This window comes from Amblyomma americanum, chromosome 2, assembly GCF_052857255.1.
Source record: "Amblyomma americanum isolate KBUSLIRL-KWMA chromosome 2, ASM5285725v1, whole genome shotgun sequence".
NCBI lineage: Eukaryota > Metazoa > Arthropoda > Arachnida > Ixodida > Ixodidae > Amblyomma > Amblyomma americanum.
In genome coordinates this window covers 221,084,661-221,112,101 of record NC_135498.1, presented here as the reverse complement: position 1 = coordinate 221,112,101, position 27,441 = coordinate 221,084,661, and the positions used below count along the sequence as shown (strand labels likewise).

General features: G+C 46.4%; 1 protein-coding gene across 1 annotated transcript in view; it reads left to right on the top strand.

Moving 5' to 3' along the window:
• The first annotated feature begins 3,050 nt into the window (after nucleotides 1-3,050).
• slgA (proline dehydrogenase slgA) overlaps nucleotides 3,051-27,441 on the top strand; it is a 174,193-nt gene continuing 149,802 nt past the window's right edge. Inside the window, exon 1 of the mRNA XM_077655754.1 lies at nucleotides 3,051-5,306. Coding sequence (XP_077511880.1) covers nucleotides 5,013-5,306 — 294 coding nt within the window. The 5' untranslated portion in view covers nucleotides 3,051-5,012. The remainder of the gene's footprint in view (nucleotides 5,307-27,441) is intronic.

Here is a 27,441-nt window from a genome sequence, read left to right as displayed (position 1 = left end):
GGTAAATGACTAGTGCGAGGGGGAGGATACTACAGAGGGGGAACAAAAGTGATTCAAATCTTTCTAAATTTATCTAAAAATTTAGCAAAACATGGTGCTGGGCTAGTTGGTTAAGCATTTCGTTTGAAACAGGTCAGCGCTAAAAAAGAGACAAACACGGCGAGAGAACGACGACACAAGGGAAATATACTTTCATTCTTATGAATGACCAGCGATGGGGTGCTGACACTGGAACTCCCGCTTTTTTTAATCCGGTGGGCTTCTAGCAGTTCACGGGCAGTCTTATCTTCAAGTAAAACTAGTTTGGGCGAGTTGGTTCATGTTGAAAGAAAAACTGGTAATGGCGCAAGAAACGGGGACACAGAAGGCACACAAAAGACAGTCCTGTCTTTTGTGTGCCTTCTGTGTCCCCGTTTCTTGCGCCATTACCAGTTTTTCTTTCAGTCTTATCTTTACTCCTACATAATATCTGAGTTTCTTGGAGCTTCGCTTCACAAATTTTTTGCTCTTCCTTGCCGCAGTCCTTGCAGTGATGCGGCAAATGTGATCCGGTACCAGTTCTTAGCGAGCGTTTATGCTCCGGTAGGCGTTCATTAATACATCGGCCTGTCTGGCCGTTGTACACCTTTCCACAAGTCAGCGGGATGCTATACACTACCCCCCACCCCAGCACATTTCAGAAAAGGGTTTGCATGCTTAGTTTCACATTCTGCTGATTTTTTGCATTATCATTTACAATCTTGCGACAGAGCGATGCAATTTTTCTGGGTGCAGAGAAAACCACCGGGAATTTGTATTTTACAGCAACATGCTTAAGATTATGGGCCACTTTGTGGGAGTATGGAATGACCACCGGTATGATTTTCTTTTCAGATACTTCACCATCCGCGCTCTTTTTTTCTTTCTTTTTTTACCTTTTGTAGCAATGCTTCCGTCACAGAGCTAACCACCAGGGAAGGAAAGCCTGCCTGTTTAAGCTTTTTTATCTGTGCGTCAAAGCTTTCCTGTACATTATGACAGCACGATTTCTTTAGAGCTGAATCAAGGCACATGATGGCAATGGCACGTTTCACTGTTCTCGAGTGCGTCGAATCGTACGGCAACAATTCGCGGGCACGAGGACGATACATCCAGCAAACACCTTCGTCAGTAATGGTTATGTCAATATCTAAAAACTGTAATTTGTTTTCTTTCGCTAGTTCATATTTAAAAACCAAACCCTTAGCATGTTGTTTAATATCCGATAAAATATACTGCACAGTTTGCGAGTAAGTCAAGGGCGATGTTTAGTCAATATAATTAAAAAATCGTAAACGTACCTAAAGGTCTTCAGAACTTTGCCTGCGTCAAATGCCCCCGATAGGGTTCTGTCAATGCCCGCAAGAAAGATGTAGCACAGTACGGGAGCGACGCATGAACCAATACATATACCACGCTTTTGCACATACATTTGACTGTGAAAGGAAACGTTTGTCGAAGACAAATAAAACTCTAAGAGGGCTAGAAAGTTATCTACAGATATACCGGCAGTATTTTGGAAAGAAATCATGCCGTTCGTTTCTATGCAGGCTAAGACAGATGCCATCAACTCTGCATGCGGTATAGAGTAAAAGAGGTCAACCACATCTACATAAAAAATACAACCTAGTGAGTTGTTCTCCCGCAGAAATTCAATGACTGAAAGACTGTTTTTGACGCCAAACGGATTTTCCACAACCAGGTTATTGAGCTGTTTTAGAAGGTAGCGGCTAACTTGATTTTTTCCAGGCACCAGGGGGTCGTACTTTTTCTGATCAACCTGAAGTGTTTTTATCTTCAGGTACCGATGCATTCTTTCTTCACTCATGGTGCCCACCAAAATGGTGTTTTCCTTGGTGTTAAGTTGAATAATGTCTTCCTTAGCCTCCTTCAGATTCACGCCCGCAGCGGCTCGCACAATCCCATATATTTTCACGTCTCCACCCAAAGATAGAGCTTTCAATCCTCCGCTCGGTCGGATTATCACCTTATGCAGGCCAGTAGGTAGGCGTGGTTGCTGTGACGCCACGGAGCGCAGCGCCAACTTCCTCCCTGCCATCTTGATTGATTTGGTGCTCACGTGGCCGCCATCTTGTCTCCTTCCTCGATCCGAGCCGACACCTTGGCCTTCTCCCTCGCGGCCGCCATCTTGATGCCGCGTTGCTGGTTTGTGTTGATCGTGAACCAACCGACCTTTTCGGAAAATTCTTCGGGAGAAATATCCTCCCCTTGAACAACAACCTGTATTTCCGCCGAAAATATCCGGCCGTGCTAAGCCCCAGGGGTCGGCGGCGCGGCACACCGACGCTTGGCCGGCGGGCAGTGGTCGGAGTCGACGCTAGGTAGAACGCAGCCGCCGGGACGACGCGTCAAAGTCGAAAAATAGCCGAAAATTGGGTCCACTTGCCGCAATTTCGGTATCCAGGTGATCCTGGCGACTTCCGCTGATGATTCCAATCGAAGTTGGCTTGAGCACAAGCATAAATCCGCCAGGAACATCGAAAAACCGGGGAGCACACGCAAGACACGTCCGCACGCCTCGGCGTCCGAGGCCAAAATCCCTGAAGTATCTGAAAAGAAAATCAAACCGGTGGTCATTCCATACTCCCACAAAGTGGCCCATAATCTTAAGCATGTTGCTGTAAAATACAAATTCCCGGTGGTTTTCTCTGCACCCAGAAAACTTGCATCGCTGTGTCAGAAGATTGTACATGATAATGCAAAATCAGCAGAATGCGAAACTAAACATGCAAACCCTTTTCTGAAATGTGCTGTGGGGGTATTCTATAGCATCCCGCTGACTTGTGGAAAGGTGTACAACGGCCAGACAGGCCGATGTATTAATGAACGCCTACCGGAGCATAAACGCTCGCTAAGAACTGGTACCGGATCACATTTGCCGCATCACTGCAAGGACTGCGGCAAAGAAGAGCAAAAAATTTGTGAAGCGAAGCTCCAAGAAACTCAGATATTATATAGGAGTAAAGATAAGACTGTCCGTGAACTGCTAGAAGCCCACCGGATTAAAAAAAGCGGGAGTTCCTGTGTCACCTCCCCATCGCTGGTCATTCATAAGAATGAAAGTATATTTTTAGATAAATTTAGAAAGATTTGAATCACTTTTGTTCCCCACTCTGTAGTATCCTCCCCCTCGCACTAGTCATTTACCTGTTGTTTGTTATATTGTTTTTGTACCCTTTCCTGCACGCCTTCTTCATGGCTATAAATAAGCCATTCTTGACTTAATAAACAGTTGCAAGTAGCGCCTGTCTCGTGTCTTCCTTTACTGTGTGCTGTGTTTTTGTGCGCTTCATCTACTCAAGCTATGAACCAACTTGCCCAAGAACGTGTTCTACGGAAGAACGTCGCTATACACAGTACGTACGGAGCCACGTCTGCTCAGCTCGGTGTGTCGTCCCGTTGCGCTTGCGTCGCCAACTCTGCTCGTTGTGATGCACGTTGTCGCGCTCTAAGCCCGTTATACCATCAATGCGGTATAAATTTAAGAAAGAATAGGTGGAAGCCTTCATTAGGCAGCCGACTTTGCAGTGACCATTTTACCGAATTATGTTTAGATTGAACCTGAATGGGGGCGAGGCCACAATCTGGTGGGGTGCCGTCGGTGTTCTGCTGGTACACATTAGCGCGTCCAAAAGGTATATGGTACTACTTTTTAGACGGAGCTAGTGTATCAAGTACTGTTTCGTACTGTAGCAAGTTATGCCTGAATGGGCTGTTATTCGTGATGCTTGGTGCAGTTACTTCTAACAGCGCTTGTTGTTGTCCTCATACTATAGCACATGCCCACATAGGGGGACTGGCCAGAACAGCGCTTCTAACATGCGCTGCAGCATTCGTCTTTCTCGTCAGTCGTTTCTCTAGCGCTGTGTAGATGAAACATGGCTGTGCTATTGAGTTAGATTAAAAGCACGTCTGGAAGGTAAATGACACCCTAAAGCGATGAACATCAGCTGTCGTCGGTGAGGAGAGACATCGTCTGCCATCAACCCGAAACTGAGACAGCGGCAGTTCGAATGTCAGGATTTCCGTGCCATTGCCTTTTCTTTGCTACACGAAAATTTGTTTGGCCAGACTGATCGTCATTCCACTACTTACCCTAATTATGCTCGTAAGACAAGAACCAGATCAGAAAATAGTGTTTAATGCACGTACCCTTTGCCGCGGCATGGTGAGACCTGCATGCCTGTTTCCTTCGGTTTCTCTGAAATTACACGGTTCCACAAGCAATGCACACATTTCTCGCGTTGAGCTTGCTTATTCCTTTGATATTACGGTAGACGTTACACGAAAACAACGCGAAAAACTGAACGGAAGGGCGATAGACGCGACTTTTTGCATTGAAATAAACAGCAGACACCAAACTTCCGGGACATGCCGCTAAACTTCCGGTGGCTTCACTTGCGTCCTCTTCGGAAAGCGGAATGCGGTATCCAGCCACCTAGACCGGCCGTGACTGCCGTCCATGCTTCCGTCACAACCATCACTCAATTGTTGAAACCGAAACCGAAACAGCATGATGATTCATGCATAGTGGTGGCTTTCGCAAATATTTAGAACCTAAAACATGTAACGACAATTAGGCGAGACTACTCCTTTAATTTGAGTACCATTGGTTTCATCATATCCTATAAATACCATAATTTGAGTGCAAATGAAGTGAACGAAGCTTGGTTATGGTGATTTGCAGCGTCATTAAGCTACAGACATTAATACGGTGGATTTTATAGTGCTGCGTGTACTTAGCTAATGTATTTTTGCACTTGATGTTTTTAGCCTGGGAGAAGCCTCTACCAATAGCGTTTTTAAAAAAATTACTTACCGAAACCGAAACTGTATTTTGTGACGTCAGTGTTTGACGATAAGGCCACAAGCGCCACAAGTGTCACAAGCGCAAGCTCACGCTGCCGGAGTTGGCCGTGTTTGTTGTTGCGTCGTGTCCTTGCCGCTAGCGCCGATCGGGGCCAGTAGGCGCGATGGCTGCTCTGCGACTGCTGTGCGTTTTGCAGCGGCCGGTGCCGGCCCGCTGCGGACTGGGACTGCGCGTAGCGTCGAGCCCCGGCGGCAGCCGGCGGCCCAAGTCCAGCGCCTCCCCGGCGGCACTGGATCGGAGCGAGAGTGCAGAGTTGTCGCCGCAGCGGGACCCGCTGGACCTGAGCTTCAACGACGCCCGGGCCGCCTACAAGAGCAAGACGACCGGCGAGCTGCTCAGGGCATACGTGGTGCTCAAGCTCAGCTCCAGCAACTGGATCGTCAGCCACCACCAAGAGGTGAGCAGTACGGGGGCTTGCTGCGCGCCGGAGAAGGAATGCTCCTCCGACGCACAGCTGTCGCGGTCATTCCCTCGAGGAAAAATACTTGTGCACATCGCGGCGCGCATACCTGATCGGTGCCTGTGGGCCGCAGTCGTCGCTTAACCAGCGAACGACGATTATTTTACGTGTTCACGGATGGTTTTCATACTGGAACGAAGTAATGATCCTCTCAAGCAATTTATGACGCCGTGATTTTTTTTTTTTTTGTGGCCTAATAATGCTTTGTAGCAGCCAAATATGGTGCCAGAAAAAATGGATCAATGAAGCTATGATGCGAGCAACTAATTTTTTATTCAAGAATGTATGAGATATCGCTTTTGTCTTCCACAAAGCATACTACCAAGTGTAGACAGCTGGTCCAGTTGGTGGTTTTCAACACTGCGACTCATCTTTCCAGCGCACATGACACGGACAGGGAGCGAGTAGACGCTGTGCTGTATACTCTCACTGGAAAGATGAGCCGTAGTGTTTTGTAGAAAGAAACAAGAAGGAAACTTGTTGAGTCCAGTTTCTCCATGCGTCCTGCCGATAGTTCGGTACGTATAGCACTCAAACCCCGCATATCAGCGGTCTCCTTGCTTACAAAATCTCCTCTTCCTGTTGTTATACAGTGACTGATGCCTGGCTTGCACAAGCTTCCCCTTTGTACTTGCAAAACCTCCTTGATGTGCCTTGTTGACTGAGATGAAACCTCTGTGCAGTGTCAATGGCACCAGTCAATGGTTGGCACAGATGCCAGCTGCTGACGGCATGGTTCTCACCTCTTTGTCCCCGGGAGGCCTCTCCTGTTGCTTTAATTCTGCCGCAGAGAGGCAGGGACAGCTCAGAAGGGGCAGAGAGCAAGCATTCTTACAGACCTCTTACATTCCACAGTTCTTCAATGAGGAAGAGCAACCATTTTTCTCCTGTTCAAGTCCTAGTCCTTGAGCACTGGGACAGCAGCCCTCAGAAACAAAGCTCACAGAATGACTGCAAGAGGATTTTAACCATGCAAGTACATTCGGATAGACTAAGGAGGAGGATGCTGTCTTTTTACCCTGCTTTATTTGTTTATCCAATGCAGTGCTACTTGTAATTCCATACCCCACTGTTCTCTGTGGCCAAGTCTGAAACTTCCTCTTCTCCATCATTGAGATTCAACTCAGCTGCAGAGTCAGTGATATAAGGTTCCAGCGACGCATGTGACCACGGAATGCTTTCATGAGCACATCCTGTCAATCGCTGTGACTTGTACCAGAAGTTTGCTGAACAGCAGGCATTACATTCTCACACGGTTTGACTGTAAGTTTACAGGGTGAATGGTGACTATTTGTGTAGCGTACATGGCACTTTTCTGTTTGTTTTGAACTCGGAAAGAATGGTTTTCTGAGCCAAATAATAAATTGCCATGAAAGCACAAGGTGCAAGTGCCGACATCTTGCACCGAACGATACATGATGCCTTCTGAACACTGAAAATGTTGAACGTTGCTTAGACAGCACCTAATAAACACAATAATTGTTTATGTTAATTGAGTCTGCTGCTTAAAATTTTGAAGAGCAGTACAAATGAATGGTCACCTTCTGAGCAAAAAAATAACAGTAATTGCTGTATGACTGCAGGCTGATTGAGATAAAATTTGTTTGCCTGTGTTTAATGTCGAATTAAAATTTGTTTGCCTGTGTTTAATGTCGAATTACTACAAATTTCTGCGAAACAGCAGCCATGATGCCAACGTTAGGTGCAGTGAAGAAGTTCTCTAATAGGAGCATCAGCACAATCGCATGCAGTCTCCAATGGAATTATTTCAACAAGGTACAACCGCAGGTGCCTTTGCTTGACTATCCAAAGACTTGAACTGTTTCAAAGGTGCTTATTGCAGGACAGCTTTGCTGCTCGAGGAGCTATGGAATATTTTGGGGCTTAGCTAGGATGGGACAACTGGCAGTGCATTAAAGTATAGGCGTTTCTTCCATACCTCGGCAAAATTAGTGCGGCTCTTTCAAAAAACTTTGGTCAACCTATGGGTTCACTCTGATAACTCATTTAGGCTCACAACTCATTTGGACTCACTCCGACTCATCCAGGGTCAGCCACTCGTTACAACTCGTGACCCATCTGAACTCACTCATTTTGACTCAAGATGCAAACGGTCTTACTGAAGAGCACGTGTTGTACGGCCTTGAGCCGACGACATTTTGTTTCAAGATGCACACGGTCTTACTGAAGAGCACATGTCGTACGGCCCTGAGACGCGCGACAAAGGACCCCTGCCTCCCAGCGCAGCGACATGATGGAACTTAGTCAATGCTTCCAACACATCTCCATGCTGCTCGTTACTGCACCTGCGTAAACTACCAAAGGGGAAGGAAAAACAGCCCTCATCCACAGACGCCACTGGGGCCAGCTCGCTCTCCTTGGTTGCGTCTTCCCTCCCCTCCACTCAGATCGAGACCTGGATGTCAGCCCGAATGAGATCGACTCATGAGTGAATCCACCAACCTATGATTTATTCACTGCACGGGGCCCACATCACAAAGAATCACTAACAAATAGTGGGGAATTTGTGTGAATTGATTAGAGTAGCAGTTGTATCAAAAGCTCAGTAACACGTCAAAATTCATCGTCAGCCTGACTACACCCACTGCAGGGCAAAGGCCTCTCCCATATCTATCCAATTAATCCTGTCCTTTGCCAGCTACGCCAACCCTATGCCTGGAAACTTCTTTAACCTAACCTCCTGCCACCCCCTGCTATGCTTGTCTTTTTCTGGAATCCACTCTGTTACCCTCAAAGACCAGCGGTTATTTTGCCTTTACATTACATGCCCTGCCCAAGCCCATCTCTTCCTCGTGATTTCGACCAGGATGTCATTAACACGCGTTTGTTCCCTCACCGACTCTGCCCGCTTCCAGTCTCTTAAAGGGACTATGCAAAGAATTCAAAGTCGCTTGTAAATGTTTTCTATGTTTAGAAATGATGCTAATGAGCATTCACACCAAGCGTAAGTCTTCGGAACTGATCCGGCAATTTATTATAAATTAAAGAAAAACGTGTTTTTTAAAATTCGTGGGCTGATTGGTGTGCTCATAGTGACCAATTTTGGAACTAAAATCGTGAAAGAAAGACGTCACTGTACCATGACGTCTCCAGGCCACCACACTCTGTCATTCGCTGGAGCCATGGCAGCCACGACGTCACGGGCACACTTCCGGTAGCCGTGAAAATCGTTTGTTTGTGCCGCCGCGCGACCCTCACGGGCAAGCGCGGTCCAGGGCATTGCCTTCGCGCATATGGTTTCAATTTTCCTCTGCCGCCTCCTTCTGTCGGGAGTTCCGGAGCCACTCGCACGGCTCTTCGTGGGCACGCATAGGGCTCGATGCCCATCACGGCCGTAAGAGTGAGCAGTCGCACCTCGAGGTCTGGGTTTATTACTGCTAACTACAACAGACTGCAAGCAAAGAAACCCGACGCGCGCCGCAATCCAGGAAGGCGAAGAGAGACCGGAGAAATGCCGCCATGCCGCCGACGCTGCTGCTGGGGGGCTAGGAGCAACAACCGGAAGTTGCAAAGCGAACGTCATCTGATGATGTATTCATGGGCGGGGCCCAGTCTCAGACCTGTTTTCTTTATTTTTGTCTGGTGCCCCGCGTGTACGAGTTGAGGGGGGAGAGGAGGAGCGTAATTTTTAATTGTCTATATTTATTTATTTATTGGAAATACCTGCAGCGCCCGAAGGCATTATTGCAGGGGGGATGAGGATACATAACAGAAGAATAGGCCAGACAAACAAAGAGGAAGAAAAAAAAATCAATACAACAAGGCATGACACAGCAAGTACAAAATGAATGAAATATGAAACAACAAAGAGACATGACGAAAAAAAAAGCCAACTGACCAAATGATGCTGGACCAACAAGAACGAAGACCGCGTGATTAAAAAAAGCCAAAAGAAAGCCAACTGCGCACTCATACATCCGACAGTAACGCGCGGAACATAGACTCGGAACGGCACTCAACAATTTCATGGGGCAGGCGATTCCAGTCATGAATGCTAGATGGGAAAAATGCGTTTTGATAAGTGTTAGTTTTGCATTTAATTTCTCTAATCTTCCACCCATGGTCAAGTCTGCTTGACCTGAAATGGGGTGGAAGCAAATAATTTTCTTTATCTATTTTTATTTTTCGGTGATAGATTCTGTACAGCATTTCTAACCGGGAGTTGGTACGGCGTTTCCGTAACAGCTCCCATCCCAGAGTTAGTTTAATGTTAGTAACACTGCTGTTAAAATCATAATTACTTGAGACAAACCGAGCGGCAAAGTTCTGAATACGCTCAAGCATGTCTGTTAAATTTAAAGTAGGGGGGTGCCAAACAACACAAGCATACTCCAATATTGGCCGAATATAGGTGAAATATAGAAGCTCTTTAACTTTTAGTGGTGCCATTTTAAAATTTCTTCTTAGAAAATTTAGCATGCCATAAGCTTTAGCAGAAACGTGCTCGACGTGCTCATTCCAGGTGAGATTAGACGAAAAGTAAACGCCGAGGTATTTATAGTGAGTAACTCTAGAAAGTCGGGTAGAATCTAGTTTGTATTCAGCCAAGAAAGGGTGATGCTTGCGCGTGAAAGAAATAAACTGACATTTTATTGGATTCAGAAACATCTGCCACTTCAAACACCATTGCTGTATGCGGTCCAAGTTGCACTGCAAATGACAAGAATCTGAAGAACTGTTAATAACATGGTAGATAACACAATCGTCAGCATATAAACGTATTTTACAGGTCATATATTTAGAAATGTCATTAATATAAACTAGAAACAGCAGAGGTCCTAAAACAGACCCCTGCGGTACCCCCGAAGATACAGGAACATAATCAGACTGGGACCCATTAATCAATACACGTTGTTTGCGTTCCTGCAGGTAACATTGAAGCCAGTTTAGAAGGGTAGTTGGAATCTTGATCAAAGATAATTTATACAGTAGCAAATCATGAGGTACCAAATCAAACGCTTTCTTGAAATCTAAAAAAATGCAATCCGTTTGTAGACCCTTGTCAAATGAAAAAATATCATGGCTAAATTCTAAGAGCTGCGTCGTACACGAGTAACCTGATCTGAAACCATGCTGAGCTTGAGTGAAAAATTCATTTTGTTCCAAATGCTTCATCAACGCGCTATATATTATGTGTTCAAGCGTTTTGCAACTAATACTTGTAAGCGAAATCGGCCTGTAATTAGCAACTATGTTTTTAGGACCACCCTTATGAATGGGCACCACGTTAGCGTTTTTCCATTGCTGGGGTATTATTCCTGTATCTAACGATTTCGAGTATAGAATAACTAAGTAATGAGCAATGATTTCAGCACAGACCTTCAAGACATTACCGGGAACATCTTCGGGCCCGCTTGCCGAAGACACCTTTATGTTATTCAGCAGGTTTAACACACCGTTGTATGTAATTGTTAGCTCAGGCATTGTCTCTTGCACATGGGCATCCATGACTGGCATTTCATGATGCGAGTTCGCTGCGAAAACAGACTTAAAATAATCATTGAAACAGCATGCCTTATCAAAATCATCAGTTATAGGTTCAGCGCCGTTATTCAGTGCCGGAATACCGACTGATTCACGGCCATTAACTTTAAGAAATTTCCACAGTTCTTTTGGATTACTCTGAATTTTAGCACCTAACTCCTTCATGTATCTTTTTTTCGCAGCTTTATTTTTAACTTTTATGTCTGTTCCAAGAGCACGTACCTTTTCAAGAACTTTTGCGTCCCGGTATTTTTTGTACGTGTTTAGGAGACGACGCTTTTTCTTAATCAATAGTTCAGTTTCCTGAGTTACCCACGGCTTGTCCTTGCGCCGCTTAGCTGATATGTTTTTGAAAGGAACATATTTGTCAATGAGCACATCAAGCTTCTGCTTAAATATGTCCCACAGCGCAGTAGCATCGAAACGCTGGCTCATGGATATGAAGTCTTGTAAATAGTTGGCAAGCTCGCTAGATAGTGATGAGTAATCGCCTCTATCATAGAAGAAAATTTTCCTGGGGTGCCTGTGTGGCACTGAAGGCTGGGTCATTGGCACGTGTGCAACGACACAGTCGTGGTCACTGATACCTGGGATAATATAACTATCGCGCACAAGTGAATCTCGGTTAGAAAAAAGCAAATCTAGAACAGACGAGGAACCATGGCATGACCTGGTTGGCTCCTTAACAAACTGATACAGGTCGTTTGCAATAATGAGGTCGCGGAAATCAACATACAGCTTTGACAGGTTGGTAAGGACTGGTTTATTGTCAGCCCATGTAACTTCAGGCATATTGAAATCACCTCCAATGATGTAATCGTTGTGCATCTTACTTATGAATTCAGAGAGGGATACAAATACATCTGGATTAGCCCGCATAGGAGAACGATAGAAACAGCCAAGCGTAAGCAGCTGCCCGTTCTCTAAATGTAGATTCCGCCAAACAGATTCTTCGCAGCCATTAAGTTCCGGCAGAGCAGAACAGCGAAGACTGGAGTGAATGAGCAGGAAAACGCCACCTCCACGTGAGTGTCGATCGCAACGGTAAGCTTCAAAATCTGCTGGAAAGACTTCGGAGCTGTGAATCGAATCGTCCAGCCAGGATTCAGTACCCATGACTACATGCGGTTGGACTGAGGAAATAAGCGTGGCAAAATCATCAATTTTATTCTTTATGCTACGGCAGTTCACCACAAGTATAGTAAGATCAGATATGGACTGAATCCTGGCAAGACCGCAGTGAATGAGGCGCTGGAACCCATTGCGCAGCTGCCTGGCCTTTTGTTAAGGTTTATGCTCAATAACCTGGTCTTGAAGTGGGTTATAAACGAACCACTTTTTGTTGATAAGCATTTTGTCATAACGAAGTTTGAAAGTAACTTTCTTGGCACGAGCATAGCTTACAAGCTTAGCTCGAGCCACCCGCACCGCCCGGGTGAAATCTTCGCGGATCGCGAAGTCTGTGTCTTTCAATTTATTTCCGCAAGACAAAATGCGTTCCTTGTCTTTAAAGTTGCAGAACCGAATGACTATCGGGCGGTTTTTACCGTCTTGGAACTGGCCAATACGATGCGCACGTTCAATACTTTCTGAATGAACGGGCTCACCCAACTGGTTTAGACAGAAGGCACGAGCCTTCTCTTCAGATTCACTCCATGTCTCTGTAGCCGAGTCAGCCAAACCCAGAAGAACCAGGTTATTTCTTCTTGATCTGTTGTTCGCATCATCAAGCGATGTCTTAAGCTCGGCCAAATTCCGCGCTAGATCATCAACGGCTTGGGGTTGAGCAGATACGCAAGCAGCCTCATTACGTTTTATGACTTCCATATCATTTTCGAGAGCTGAAACTCTACCCAGAAGACCATCCAGAGATGTATTCATGGCATTTTGGTTCTCTCTTATTGCCTGCAGTTCTTGAAGGAAATTAGTTTGGCCCAGTTCTAAGCGCTTAACAACTGCAAAGATCCCAGCGATAGTGGCAGTATCGGTGGTTACACCCAGTGTACTCGATGTACTGTTTGCGGAATCAGGGCCAGGATTGCTTTCAACGTCCCCGGAGAGCATCAGTAAAAACTGACTCAAACCGAACAATACACAATATATAAAGGCATGGCACACTCGCACGAGACGAAACAGGTCGCTGGGGCACGACACCGCAATAACACAGCGATTCGAACTCCGGTAACAAGAGCCAGGGCACAAATAACTAACCTGGGCGAAAAAGACGTGTAAACGCATGGCCGCAACGATGTCGTGCCCCGGGAGCCTCGCACTGAGTGGCCGCTTAAGTAGCCGTTCCACAGAAGTACCGCCCATTGGTTGTTGCCAGATGAGCTGTTGCGTCGGAGTCAAGCCTGGATGCATACACGGATAAGCTTCAAAGCCACGATGCGGTCGCTCCAGAGCACTGCTGTCCACCTTGTTGAATGACACAGAAGTAGATTCATGCCTTGCGGCATTCCACGGTAGGTCAGGATCCTCTGATGTAGCACCCAGCAGTGACAGAGTCAGAACCTGGGCGAAAAAGACGTGTAAACGCATGGCCGCAACGATGTCGTGCCCCGGGAGCCTCGCACTGAGTGGCCGCTTAAGTAGCCGTTCCACAGAAGTACCGCCCATTGGTTGTTGCCAGATGAGCTGTTGCGTTGGAGTCAAGCCTGGATGCATACACGGATAAGCTTCAAAGCCACGATGCGGTCGCTCCAGAGCACTGCTGTCCGCCTTGTTGAATGACACAGAAGTAGATTCATGCCTTGCGGCATTCCACGGTAGGTCAGGATCCTCTGATGTAGCACCCAGCAGTGACAGAGTCAGAACCTGGGCGAAAAAGACGTGTAAACGCATGGCCGCAACGATGTCGTGCCCATCTTCGTTGTTATTGATGCTAGCTTAAAAATCCTTGCGTTGGGGTGACGAGTGATGAAATGCCTATCTCTCGTCTGCTTTACGTAATCTCAATTAATTTATTGCATAGTCCCTTTAATGTTACACCTATCATTTTTCTTTCCATGGCTCGCTGGGTTGTCCTTAACTTAAAGGAATATAGACACCTAACTTTTGGGCACGTGTTTTCTTCTTTGTAATGATGCATGGGGCATCATTATACATAGGATATCGTCTAGTATTCTACAACTGCTAAATAATTTATAATTGAATTACTTTCTCCTGCTGTTTCGGTTTCAAGGGCTGAACAATGACTGTGATGTCAGAATGGGGTTATAGGTCATCTGAGGCATAAGAAAACTGCAATATTATCGCTGCATTCGTTGTCATTCCGGCTCTTGAAGACTGGTTTCAGTACTGTAGTGAATTATAACTATGAAGCAGCAATTATATCGCAGCTTTTCCATGCCTCACATGACACATAACCATACTTTGACGTCACAGCCATCGCTCAGCTGTTGAAACTTAAACAGCATGACAGCAAAATTCTATTATAGATTATTTAGCGGTCGTAGGCGAATACCACCAGTGATTCATGCATGGTAGTGTCTTCCGCATCATTGTAGAGAAAAAAACATGCCACCAAAATTAGGTGCCTATACTCCTTAAAGCTTAACCCTTTTCATTAGCCTCCACATTTCTACCCTATAGGTAAGTACCGGTAAGATACAGCTGTTGTACACTTTTCTCTTGAGGGATGTTGGTAAACAGGCATTCAAGATCTGAGAGAACCAAATGCGCCAAAATTGAAGGCAGCTTTCGGACATAACTGCTATCTAAAAAAAAAAAGACGCTTGTAAGAGAGGACACATTGCACACTGGTGGACTCGACACTTGGACGTTTATTTTTGTGCTTGTCTTCGTGCTTTGCGAACCATGCATGTTTAAACTTAATCAGGCTCCTACTGAGACGGAGCTCGCATTGAAGTAAACAGTGGTTGCCAAAGTACATAAGGATAAATTGAGAGTAAGCTGCAAGTCCTATGGGACATTCACAAGCCTGGAAAGGGAGACAGAAATGAGCCTGTTAATCATCAGTACTTAGTTGAAAAAAAGGGCAGTACCTGCTGATGCTACTCACAGAGCACCTTGCAAGGAAAGCACAAATTGCTGTGGGAAACTGTAAATAAAGAGGCATGAAGGAATGCTCAATAAGCTGAAAAAGATTGATAGGGATATTTTTGTCTCAAATGAAGTTGAGAAGTGTAAAAGTAAATCAGTGCACCACTCACAGCCGTGCTGCACTTTTCAAACATATGAAAAAGGCCTACGCGTTGTTATTGTCAGTGGTGTTTAATGTCATGAGTAAGAGGGAGTTACTTGAAGTACTCATTAAATGGGTAGACGCACAAAATTTTCTTAGTGGACTTTTGTTTTTGAATGATACATAAAACATGAATGATGATGAATTTTTATGGCACAAGGGCAGCTTTGGCCAAAGAGTGCCATGGCACAAGGTAGTTTTCATTGGACAAGATGTGATCAAAGACCCATTTCCCAAGCATTTCACCCTAAAGAAGCCGAGCACCAAGCAGGGGAAAGCTTGTACCCATTGTATCACCGGTGGGTACCCGACGTCACTGGGGATCGAACCCCCGCACCTCCTGCGTGCGAGGTGGATGCTCAACCACCAGTCCACCGCTGCAATACAGATGCATAAAACATAGTAAACATCAGTCAAGACATGAAATTTTCCTAGGCACAGTATCTAACTTATATTGAATTTCTTCTTCCATGCAGTTTGTGTTTCAGCAGTTGAAAGATGGTTGCGATGTCGCTAGTGAGCATCAGATCACATTACGCATACAAAAACTGCAATATAATAGCTCTTTGTTCACTTGCTGCCACTCAGGCTTCCGGAGCAGCTTAGTGTGTGAGCTTGAATGAATTAAAGCGGCAAAGCAGCAGGTATATTGCAGTTTTTGTATGCCTCACTGGATCTCATTTTGTGATGTTGTAGCCATTGTCTGGCAGCTGAGACTACACAGGAAAAAAAATTAAATTATAAATGATTTCTTGAGCGCTGACGAATACCACATATGTGATTCATGTTTATTATGTGTTACGTGTCATTCCAGAGAAAAAACGCACTCGAAAAAATTTGGTGTCTCTCTTCCTTTAAACCCTTGCAGCTCTTGCAGCTGAAACTGGACTGCGCTGCGAAATGTGCCATGAAGACATCTTTCCGCATTCATAGCAGGGGTTTTACTTTGACAAGCCTGCGGGGGTGGGAGGTGGCTTGGCAGCTATCATTTGGCCATGTGTAACAACCTTGAATGCCTTCGCTTTCCGATCTCTTTCTAGGACGATAACCTTGCTTTGTAGTCAGTATACAGGCCCCGTAAAGGTTTGCCGGTGGTGTTGGTCCGGTGATTTCCAGAAACTGGATGCACCGCTTGAAGGCTTCTCGATGATATGACTTGCAGGCGAAGCGATTTAGTGAGAAACGAACTTTTATACAGGCTATTTACAGATGGGTACAAACAAAAGTCAGTATACGGCCACAACTATCCGCGGCCGGCATAGCCGACCGCCTGCACAGAGGCGAGGGACACCGCATCCCAACAGTCAAACTGGCGCGCCTTGCACCAGCTCTCAACGGTCACTTCCTCCGCACTCGGCCAGACCGAGCGCCTGCCAGCTAGGAGTAGCTAGAGACAAAAGTACACGGGCGCGGCTCCCTTTGCGGGTACACCCCGAAGATGCCCACGCCCCTTTTCACACGTAAAAATAAACTGCTAACCGCGGCTCATCAGTTTTGACGAATAGGAAAGCTCAGAACTGATGTCAGCGTTTTCCCTTACCCCCGAGGCCTCCCTAGGTGGTCTCGCAATCCTTCGCCAAGGGGACAGGGGTCCAAGGTCGAGGCCGGCAGATAGCCCCGCCGTCCCGAGCGGCGAAGGAAACCGCAAGGACGAATGGGGAGACTAACCAAAAAGGCATGAGTCTCCTTCTAACGGCGTGCACCCAAGCAAAACAAAATAAAACAAAACCGGACGCGCAGCCTAGGTCACTGCCCTCTCACGGAATATTCGCAACACATGTACAAAAAGATGCGACAGCGCGCCAAACCCTACACCTTCCCCCCAAGACTCGGCTAATCTATTCAGAGATAAGCCGAGGCAACAAACAATAAAAAGGGTTCGGCAAGTGGCGGTTGAGTACCTCTGCACGAGCAAGCAACCGGAGCCTGCGAGCCCGCATGCCACGACCCTTCGTCACACACTCACACCCATCCCGAGGACAATGCTAATGGCAATGCTAATGACAGTGCCAATCACAAATACTCTCAATCTTGTAACTAAGACAGCACATCATTCTCGGGGCACTCAAACATCTGTAATATACAAACAAAGACAGTTCCGAGAAGTTTATATCACACTGTCCGTAATCACTGAAGCACACAAGGTAAAACCGGCGTAACTGCCGCACAAGAACATTCGGTCATGTCCATGTCTGTAGTACCCGAACACTGAGTCCTGCCAACTCTGGATCTCCCACACCCACCTACTGCATCCGCGCTTACTCAAGCCTTTTGTTTCATCTCGAGACATGCTACCAAGGCTATAGCTGTGTTGCATACCTGCGCATGGGTCCTTGTTGGGACATGGCGAGGCCTGTTAAAGGTGGAGTGGGCATGGCCAACGCAGCCTACGATTCAGCGGCGTCCTCCCGGGTCGAACACTCGCACCCGCCATCTACGACCGAATATCGGTGCGGCACAGGCAGTCAGCGCAGTGACATTCCGTTTGCGCTGCTGTCTATCCAACTTACGACCCTCGTTGGCGGTCAGCGCACTCAGGCCACGCGCCTTCACTATGGACAGAGCCATGTTTTCTGAGGCCTTCATGCTTTGCGTGCTCAACTGCTGTAGCGTCTTTACGCTGGACGCCAGTCCCTCGGGCTGCATAGGCAAAGGCACGCCAAGATCGTGCCGTGATTTGGCGTGCGTTAAAAACTTTTGACGTGTTTCCGTGCTGTGTTCACGGTAAAGGACGCAGACACTGTCCACACCAGCTGATCTACCGTATGGCAATCTCTCCACTGTAGCATTGCTTGTACCCGTGTCCGCTGTCTCAGAATCAGCTCTAGTCAGCTGCGACACCTGCGCCTCAAGTGATGCCGCTACCGCTGAGCTCGATGTTTCATCCGCGTCATTGGTGAAACACCCCCGACGCACCACTTCCATGCCGATGCGCAAAGAAAGTTCACACTGGACGCCTGCGCCTGGCGAGCCGCCCTTTTCCTCATGCTCATGAGGTTCAGCGCAAAAGTCCGTCGTGCCCTCACGTGCGTCGCCCACCGGATGGGTTTTATTGGCCTTCCCCTCCACGGGGCTCATCTCCAAGCCAGCACGTAGGGACCGCTGTTCTCTTTCAACCTGGATTGCTGACTGAGCAGCATCCGGCAACTCAGCGCAAGCAATCTCTACATTGTTTGCCGGGACTTGCGCTTCGCCCGAAGCGCTTTCGATCCCTACTGGCTTCAAGCTGCAGCAACTAACCACCTCTTCTGTTACACTGCTCAGCGATTCGTTGCTATCTCCTCTACCCGGAGGGGGTGATCGGCTTTGAGCTCGCTCTAGCGGTACCACCTCCTGCTGCGCACTTCGCTCTTTCTGGAGAGATTCTTTCATCTCCTTGTACTCTTGTTTGGCTATCGCTAGTTTGCGCTCGAGAGATTCCAGGCTGGCATCGTCCAGCTTATTTTCGAGGTAACTACCTTGCCCGGACCATAAGGCGAACCTGGCATAATGCCCACTCGAACACCTGAATGCGGCAGCGATCTCTACATTGTTTGCCGGGACTTGCGCTTTGCTCGAAGCACTCTCAATCCCTACCGGCTTCAAGCTGCGGCAACCAACCACATCCTCTGTTACACTGCTCAGCGATTCGTTGCCGTCTCCTCTACCCGGAGGGGGTGATCGGCTCCGAGCTCGCTCTAGTGGTACCACCTCCTGCTGCGTACTTCGCTCTATCTGGAGAGATTCTTTCATCTCTTTGTACTCTTCTTTGGCTATCGCTAGTTCGCGCATGAGGGATTCTATGCTGACATCGTCCAGCCTGGACCATAAGGCGCGCCTGGCGTATTGCCCACTCGAACACCTGAATGCGGCCATCACACCTGTTGCTCCCTAACCCTGCGGCTTGAGTGCTACGGAGGCAAGCAAATGGGAAGGGGGACTCACTCTGCCGTCGCGTCGCTGCCCATGGCTCCTGCGACCTCTCCGATCCTCTCAGTCAGATGCCGCCTAGTCCTTTCCCACGGCTGCAGCACTCTCTTCCTCGGAGGCCTCTTGTTGCCTCCTCGTTGCTCCGCAGATTTGCACCAGTCTTCGTCCAAGACACTCCTCAGCTGGCGTCCTCTTCTCGCTCCCAACAGCCTCCGAAGCCCGTCACCAGGAGCCCGCTTACTTCCTCCGCAACGGCGTTCACTTGTCACGATGATCAGCCGCAGCGGCGGGGCCTCTCACCAAGGTGTCGCCCTCCGCTGGTGTCCCATAGCGCCCGGCAGATAGCCTCCCGAGCGGCGAAGGAAACCGCAAGGACGAATGGGGAGACTAACCAAAAAGGCATGAGTCCCCTTCTAACGGCATGCACCCAAGCAAAATAAAATAAAACAAAACCGGACGCGCAGCCTAGGTCACTGCCCTCTCGCGGAATATTCGCAACACATGTACAAAAAGATGCGACAGCGCGCCGAACCCTACAGGCCCCCTTGTGCTGCTGGATCTAAGGCTCTCTTGATTAGTGGCTTTGAATTGGGAGTGGTTCCAGGGGAACTTACATGCTACGAAGCTTGCTTGCTTCATTCGTACACATGCACTGTAGAATTGCATTTTAAATCATGTATTCCCAAGTAAATATTCTACTGGTCTGTTGCCCTTATACTTTGCTGTTCGACTGCCAAAGCATTAGTTCAATCTCGATGCAGGCTGTGCTCTGTGGAATGCAACAAGCATGTGCCTCTGAACGCTGAATCCACAAAGATCCAAGTGAAACACTCGGTTCCAATATCTGTTGCCTCCAACCGGACTAGGAGACGTATGCTATGTGCAGCGAGAAATAGTATGTTGCCGTGTGCAACAATGTAGGATGAATGGTGGCATTACAGTTTTGATAAGGTTTTTGAGGAAAGGAAATGCGCAGTAACTGTCTTGCATCTGGATGGACAGCTCAATTGCACCTTAGGGGTAGAGTCTGGGAAGGCATGCAATTGAAGGTCCATATGTCGTCGGTTCAAATGTCTCTTAGCACCAGTCAAACTTGCCGACTCCTAAAACGAATCGCTAACAAACATGCGGGTATGAAAGAAGCTAACCTCCTTAGGCTAGTGCAATCTTTTATAATCGGCAGGATAGTCTACGTGGCACCTTATTTGCGGCTTTACCAGGTGGAAAAGGACAAACTGGATGTTTTAATCCGTAAAGGGATAAAAACAGCACTAGGTTTACCACCCTGTGCGCCAACAAACAAGATTTTGAATCTAGGGGTTTCGAATACCCTCGAAGAGCTCATTGAGGCTGCAAGGACCTCGCAGTATCGGAGACTTTTGCGCAGTCGCAGTGGTCGCAGCATTCTGGAGAAGCTGGGGCACAAGCCTCGAGCGTGCTCGAGACGTACGGACCCGGTTCCCAGACAGGTTAGGGACAAATTAAAGATATCCCCACTACCCAAAAACATGCATCCCATCTACCATGAGAGCCGGAGGAAGGAAAGAGCAGTAGCGTTGCAAGCCCGCTTTCAGGGCAGACAGGATGTCTTGTATACGGATGCCGCACAATGCACAAACAATTCGGGGCACATTTCGGTAGCCACTAGGGAAAACGGAGGCCCGGCAGCGTGCTGCAGCACCAGACACTCGACAGTAACGGAGGCGGAAGAGTTGGGTCATTGTGTTGGCTCTAACTCAACAACAGGTTAAAATTATCGTGAGTGACTCAAAATCAGCGATTAAAAACTTCGACGCGGGCTGCATTTCAGCTACAGCAGCACGAGTGTTAGCCGGCAGTCCACCACCTGCAGAACTGGTAGCGCTGATTTGGACACCCGCGCACCAAGGGTTGAGGGGAAACGAGAAAGCGCACGCACTGGCCCGAGGATTAGCTAATTTCCGGGATCCCAGTGGCGTCTTGTGCACAACCCCGTCCCCGTCGCGCGATGAGGAGCTCCTACAGTTCGATGACGACCTTAACACGTATCAGGAAATCCTAAACCATTACATATTAGGCCGAGCGGTACTTCCAAAAGCAAGTAAGCAGCTAACCAAAAACGAAGAGGTTGTGTGGCACAAGCTGCAAACCGGAGTATTCCCTAACCCTCAGCTTTATAGCAAGTGGCACCCTGAGATTTTCAGCCCCAGGAGCAAATGTTGCGACGGCATAGCGGACATGATCCATATGGTATGGACATGTCCGAGCTTTGGACAACTTGACAGAACAGATGAGTCTTGGGAGGCACTGCTTCACAACGAGGACGAAACTAAACAACGTGAAGTCATCTGTCTCGCCCTTGCTGCTGCTGAGATCCAAAAGATCCCGGTCGACGGCTGAGGGGGAGGACATGGCTGGTACCGAGCGGCGCCTCGGATACCCATCATCCTTTTGACGGGTGCTAATAAATGTTATTTCTCTCTCTCTCTCTGGCAAGCCAGCCTCCATCTTGACTAGTACATGTAAGCTATATGGAACGAGAAATCTTATGACACCACCCAGAACGCTGTACTACAAATGGTTGCTCATAATTTCGATCGATTGTTTGGAAAATGGCGCGAAAGAGAGGTCACCCAGTGGCGAGTATATTTAGACAAACGACATGTATAGGATGGTCTACGGCTGGGATGGTACACGGCTGGGATTTTGTGTACCATCTGCAACTAAACATGCTACCGGCTTTTCTCATAATAGGATTAGTAATGATTTGGCATTAAAACGCTTGCTATAGCACCTAGCAGTGCGTACCTACTCGACAAGGCTGCGCAACCAAAAGGTATCACAGACGTCGTTAGAAAAGCATAACCACATGTTGAATGACGCACGCCTGACACCATTTTGTGGCTTCGGGGGAGTGAGCACTCTCAAGGTATGCTCGGGGACTGCTGTCTTGTGCAAAGCTTTTTCCCGCCGGCACCACATCATCCAATTTAATAGTCTGGCTTCTACAGCCCAGCGCATTGACAATAACAGTTTTCTACCACCCATAAGTTTCTGCCAGTTCTGGTTAGCAGGCGAGGACGACATCGGCCTTGCTGCAGATGACGGGGCTTTCGGCGAATCTCCTGGTACACTCGTGAAACTGAGATTACCTAGGTAAGCGAATGGCTTCCTAAATACAATGCCAGCAGCAGGTGGTGAAGGGGCATCTCAAAGATGGAGTGTGCACGCAAAACGTGATGCCTTTGGACGCTGGGGCAGCTCTATCATGGGGATGCCAACCACCCCTGAATGGGTGTGAGAGAGATTTTGCTCAGCTGGTACAAACGGTCCCTGCTCTGTGGGGTGGTGGTAGAACCCAGATGCGCCAGCAGGGGCCATACTGGTGCCCCTTCGCCTATCCGGTTGTTGACGTCATGGACAGAAATGGATGAAGGTGGATTACTGGGTCGACAATTTTTAATGATAATCTAATGGAAGGTGCTCCAATATTCCAGTCCCAGATTTTCAAACTTGGTGGTACTGATGACGTCACGCTCGACCCTCTTTACCAATTAGGGAATTTCGTCACGGAGAGTTAAACCGGGTGGTTTTTGCAGGATGGCAACCCAAATGAAACACTAATCATATTATCCAGCCGTTTTCTGTGGCAATCGTGTGCTGAGCATAAAGACAACGAATGAATTCATGGCTGTGTTTTGATGGAGGAAATGCAAAAGACGATGCCAACAGACTTACTTGAGACACAAGGGCCAACATCCGAACCGCTGTGTCAATTTTTAGGAGCAGCAAAAACATTTGTTTGTTAAATTAGCGGTTTGAGGTCCGGTCACGTGATAAAGAGCTGATGGGCCGGTCTCGGGATTAGTGAGCTGCAGTCCTGAGGTGGCAGGTCCTTGGGGTATGCCCATAGAATGTGATTGATAGTTTGCATAGTGTGCCACCAGGGGGAACATCACCGGATTAGGGAATCCGACTTAGACGGCAGGATAGTGTAAGCGAAGGAGGTAATGGGGGTGCCCGTCTTTTGGTGTAGGTCCAAATGGATCATTTGGACTCACTAAAGAATTAACGTTACGTTACGGCCAGTGCGATGGCTGCCTCAATTTATGGTTTTTTAATGCAAGCACGAAGTTATTTTGGTCGATTTTTCATTTGAGGAAATTTTCGGCGATATTGTGTCCTTGTATCATTAGAGTATGACAGAAATTTAAATATTGAATATTCCGTGTGAGAAGTGTTGTTCACACCGGGTAGAGCTAGCGAGTGTGGCAGTTTAGGAAAGCTATCATTCTTTATATACAATTTGGTCACTTTTTCGGAAAAGACAACCCGAGGAAAGCCACCTCATTATGGATAAGGTCAAGAGATTGTTGCTTCATGGCCACTTTTTCTGCGTATCACACAACTTTAAAGCAGCTTTGTTTTTTATGCTCTGACTTGAACCAACAATTTAGCAAGATAAGTACAGGTGCCCATTAATGTTTCGCAACAAGAAAGCATAATTACTGGGCAGATAGTGTAAGCATGCAAGCTGAGCTTGCACTTCCCTTAAGAACCTGCACCAAGTACCGCCAGTGCTGGAACTGCTGCGCCAGTTGCGCCAAACTGCGCCAAATCAGAAATCCTGCTACATGCTGCTACAAAATCGATTTTTTTATTCATTTATTTATTTATTTCATAATACCGCAGGCCACTGCTTGGCCCAAGCAGGAGTGAACATATAATGATACATAACCAAAAGAATAAAGTTATTCAATATTAGCAGCACACGGAGACCAAAAGAATAAAACCAAAAGAATAAATTTATACAATGTTGCAGCGCACGGATACCAAAAGAATAAACCAAACAATAAACTTATACAATATCAGCAGCACACGTATACAAAACATACATATAATCAATATTAGCAGGTAAATAGACGATTTAACGCATCAGAAAAATTTTGCGAGGAAAAAACAGATTCCGGTAGCGAATTCCAATCTTGCACTGTTCTAGGGAAAAAACTGTATTTAAAACTGTTAGTTTTGGCGAAAAGGGGAGTAAGTGAATGTTCAAGAACGTTCCGAGTCCTTCTCACTAGAGGACGCTTAATGCACTCCGGTAGCTGGAATTTATTTTTACCTGTTAAACTATTAAACAAGAATACCAATCTATTAATCTTTCGGCGGACTTCTAGCGTAGGAATTTTATTTGACATCATTAACTGCGATGGAGAGTCTTCCCTTTTGTATTTTCCGTATATAAACCTAACCGCTTTCCTATTGACTTTTTCACGGACCATTATGTCCTTTTTCGTGTACGGGTCCCAAACGAGTGAGGCATATTCGAGTAAAGACCGCACACAAGTTTCGTAAGCCAATTTTTTCATGTGTGCTGGGGCAGTTTTTAGCTTTCTACGTAAAACCCATAGCTTTCTCAATGCGGCTGTAGAAATATTAGTAATGTGTGACGACCATTTTAACTTACTGTCAAGTGTTATCCCTAAATATTTATATTGCTCAACTTCCAAAATCCTATTACCGCGAATAAGGTAGGGCAGCAAACTTGGAGACTTTTTTCTAGTTATACGTAAGACGACAGTATTTTCAATATTAAGTTCTATATCCCATTTAAGACACCATTTTTCAATGGCAAAAACTGCTTTTTGTACAGAGCTGTGGTCATATTCGGACGAAATTTGTTTAAACACAACACAGTCGTCTGCGAATAACTTAACAGAAACATCTTCAGGTACGACCGCAACTAAATCATTAACATATATTAAAAACAACAATGGCCCAAGCACACTTCCTTGGGGGACTCCTGATTGAACATTAACAACACTTGAAGCGGTCTTATTAATTTCTACATATTGCCGTCTGTCTGTAAGGTATGCTTGAACCCACCGAATGATAAAAAAAGGCACACCCATACATTCCATCTTATAGAGAAGTTTACCATGTGGCACCTTATCAAAGGCCTTGCTAAAATCAAAGAAAACCACGTCCGTTTGCCCGGACATATCAAGCACCCGCGCAAAGTCGTGCACAGCCAGAACAGTCTGAGTAACTGTAGATAAACCCTGCCTAAACCCGTGTTGACAATCAGACAGAAGATTATGATCGCTCAGGAACTTTCGCAGGTAGCCGGCTACAATGTGCTCCAACATCTTACAGCAACTGCATGTTATGGAAACAGGCCGATAATTTGAAACTGACAGTCGATCACCTTTTTTATACACAGGAACCACACGTGCTATTTTCCAATCTGAAGGAAGTTTTCCGCATGCTAATGATAGTTTAAAAATGTCTGCTAGGCAACCTGATATTTGTTCTGCGTATCGCCTCAAAAATGCATTCGGAAGACCATCGGGTCCAGCGGATTTTTTAGTGTCCAGTTTCAAGAGCATCGCCAGGACACCCTCACGAGTCACTTCAATGCCCTCCTCTGGTGCAGCCGCTGCTTTTATTTCATATTCATCTAATTCTGAAAACACCTCGTAGAAATACTGGTTAAAATTTTCAGCTATTTCGTCAGCGTCCGTGATCCGTGAGTGCATCTTTGGGTCTTCTGAAGTGCCGCCAAAATTTCTGCGGATCAGACTTTAGAAACTCTGCTAAAGTGTGCGAAAAATATTTAGTCCTGGCGCTGCTCACTTTTGATAACAGGTCATGCTTGATGTCTTTAAACAGCGGCGTTGACGTCCCATGCTTTTTACGATATCTCTTAAGTCTACGCTTAATGTGTATAATTTCACGAGTAATCCATGGATGTTTCCGCTTTTTAAATGTTTTTCTGTCTGGAACGTAATCTTTAATACAATGCCTAAGCACATTAGCAAACCGTTGCCAAGAGCTTTCCACATCACATGTAATCACAAGATTTTCTTCAATATAGTCAATAATCGCCACATCGTCAGCTCGACTAAATTCCTTAACTGTAGCAATATCGAGCGCGTGTGTTTTTGATTTTTCAACTTTCCAGGAAAAAAAAATTAACTTATGGTCAGATATACCGGGTTCAATTGTAACCGTTCCTTCTTTAAATCTTTCGCTAATGAACAGCAGGTCAAGAATTGATGTCTCGCGAGTACATTCAGTAATTATTTGATCAAGACCAAGAGCAAGCATAACATCAAGGATAATATCGCTCGTTTGCGATAATCCAAAAGACAGATTGTTCCAATTTAGTAAAGTATTTAGTATTGCCTACTTTTGCGCCACGTCTGTGCCAAAACGCCGCTGAATAACTCTTCCGAGAGCAAAACCGAAATTCCCTGTCACGGAACCCGACATCTGCCGGCAACACTGTTCAAGACCTGTTCTGATTGGAAGAAAATGGCGCGAAGAAAGTGTCCATCTTCTTCCATGCTGGTCATCGCAGCCGGAGGTCATCGCAGCTCACGAGGTCTCCGCCTTGATGGATGAGTTTAGTCTTTGTGTCTCAGAAGATATTAGCCAGACAATCCGATCGACTTAATGACTTCTGGCAAAAATTTTTCGAACTCAAGCAAGAGGATAGGGCTCGAAAATATCCCTTGTTGGCGGCACTTGTAAAAGCACTTCTATGCCTCTCGCACAGCAATGCTCATTTGGAGAGTGGCTTCAGTGAAAATCGGCGAGTGCTGAGAGGGCAATCGTCCTTTTCAATACAAATTGTAAATGGGCTTAGGTCTGTAATGACATATTCCCAGCGTTTCGGCCGAAACCCAGCTGCCATTCCTATGACAACGAATAATCAGAGCGCTGAAAGTATCGCAGAAGTGAAAGCTGCAGTGGTTGGAGACAGATGCCCCAGAAGAGACACGTGCAAAACAAGCAAAAGAAGGCTGATGTACCGCACAAGGACACCCAGAAAAGAGGTCAGAATGATGAGAAGGTACTGGAAAAGATCAGGCTGGCCAGGAATATGATCACCAATGCTAAGCTGCTTTTCGCAAAAGGCGTCAAGTCTAAAAATTTTGCAGATGTTGCAAGCCATTCTGAAGAATGGACAGGAAAGGCTCGCAGCGGCGCTGTCTGAGCTGGAGTCATCAAGGAAAGAAAAGAAATAGTACCTTAAATTTGCAGTTCTAAGAATGGTATAATTTTTTGTAGCTTTGTTGCATATCTCGTTATGTCGTCCATCTGAATAAAAACGGCTTTATTTTTAGCAAAATCTCCTGTTTGCATATTTTTGCAGCTTTTTAAGGAAAGAACAGAATTTAGACTGAATTTGGGATTGAAGCTTGTTTTTGTGTGGCTATGGTCGTCATAAACACCTGAGCAATTGACTGTTCCAGAAATAAAACAAGCCTTCTTTATTTAAGTGCTTCGAGTCATGAAATTTTGCTAAGAAACAGTTTTTTCCTCCTACAAAAGCTCAAATATCTGCTACAAAATGCCATTTTTACTGCTACAAAACTTGAAATTTCTGCTACAAACTGCGGTTTCGTCTGCTACAAAAGCTGCTACAAGAAGCCAGTTGTCAGTTCCACCACTGAGTACCGC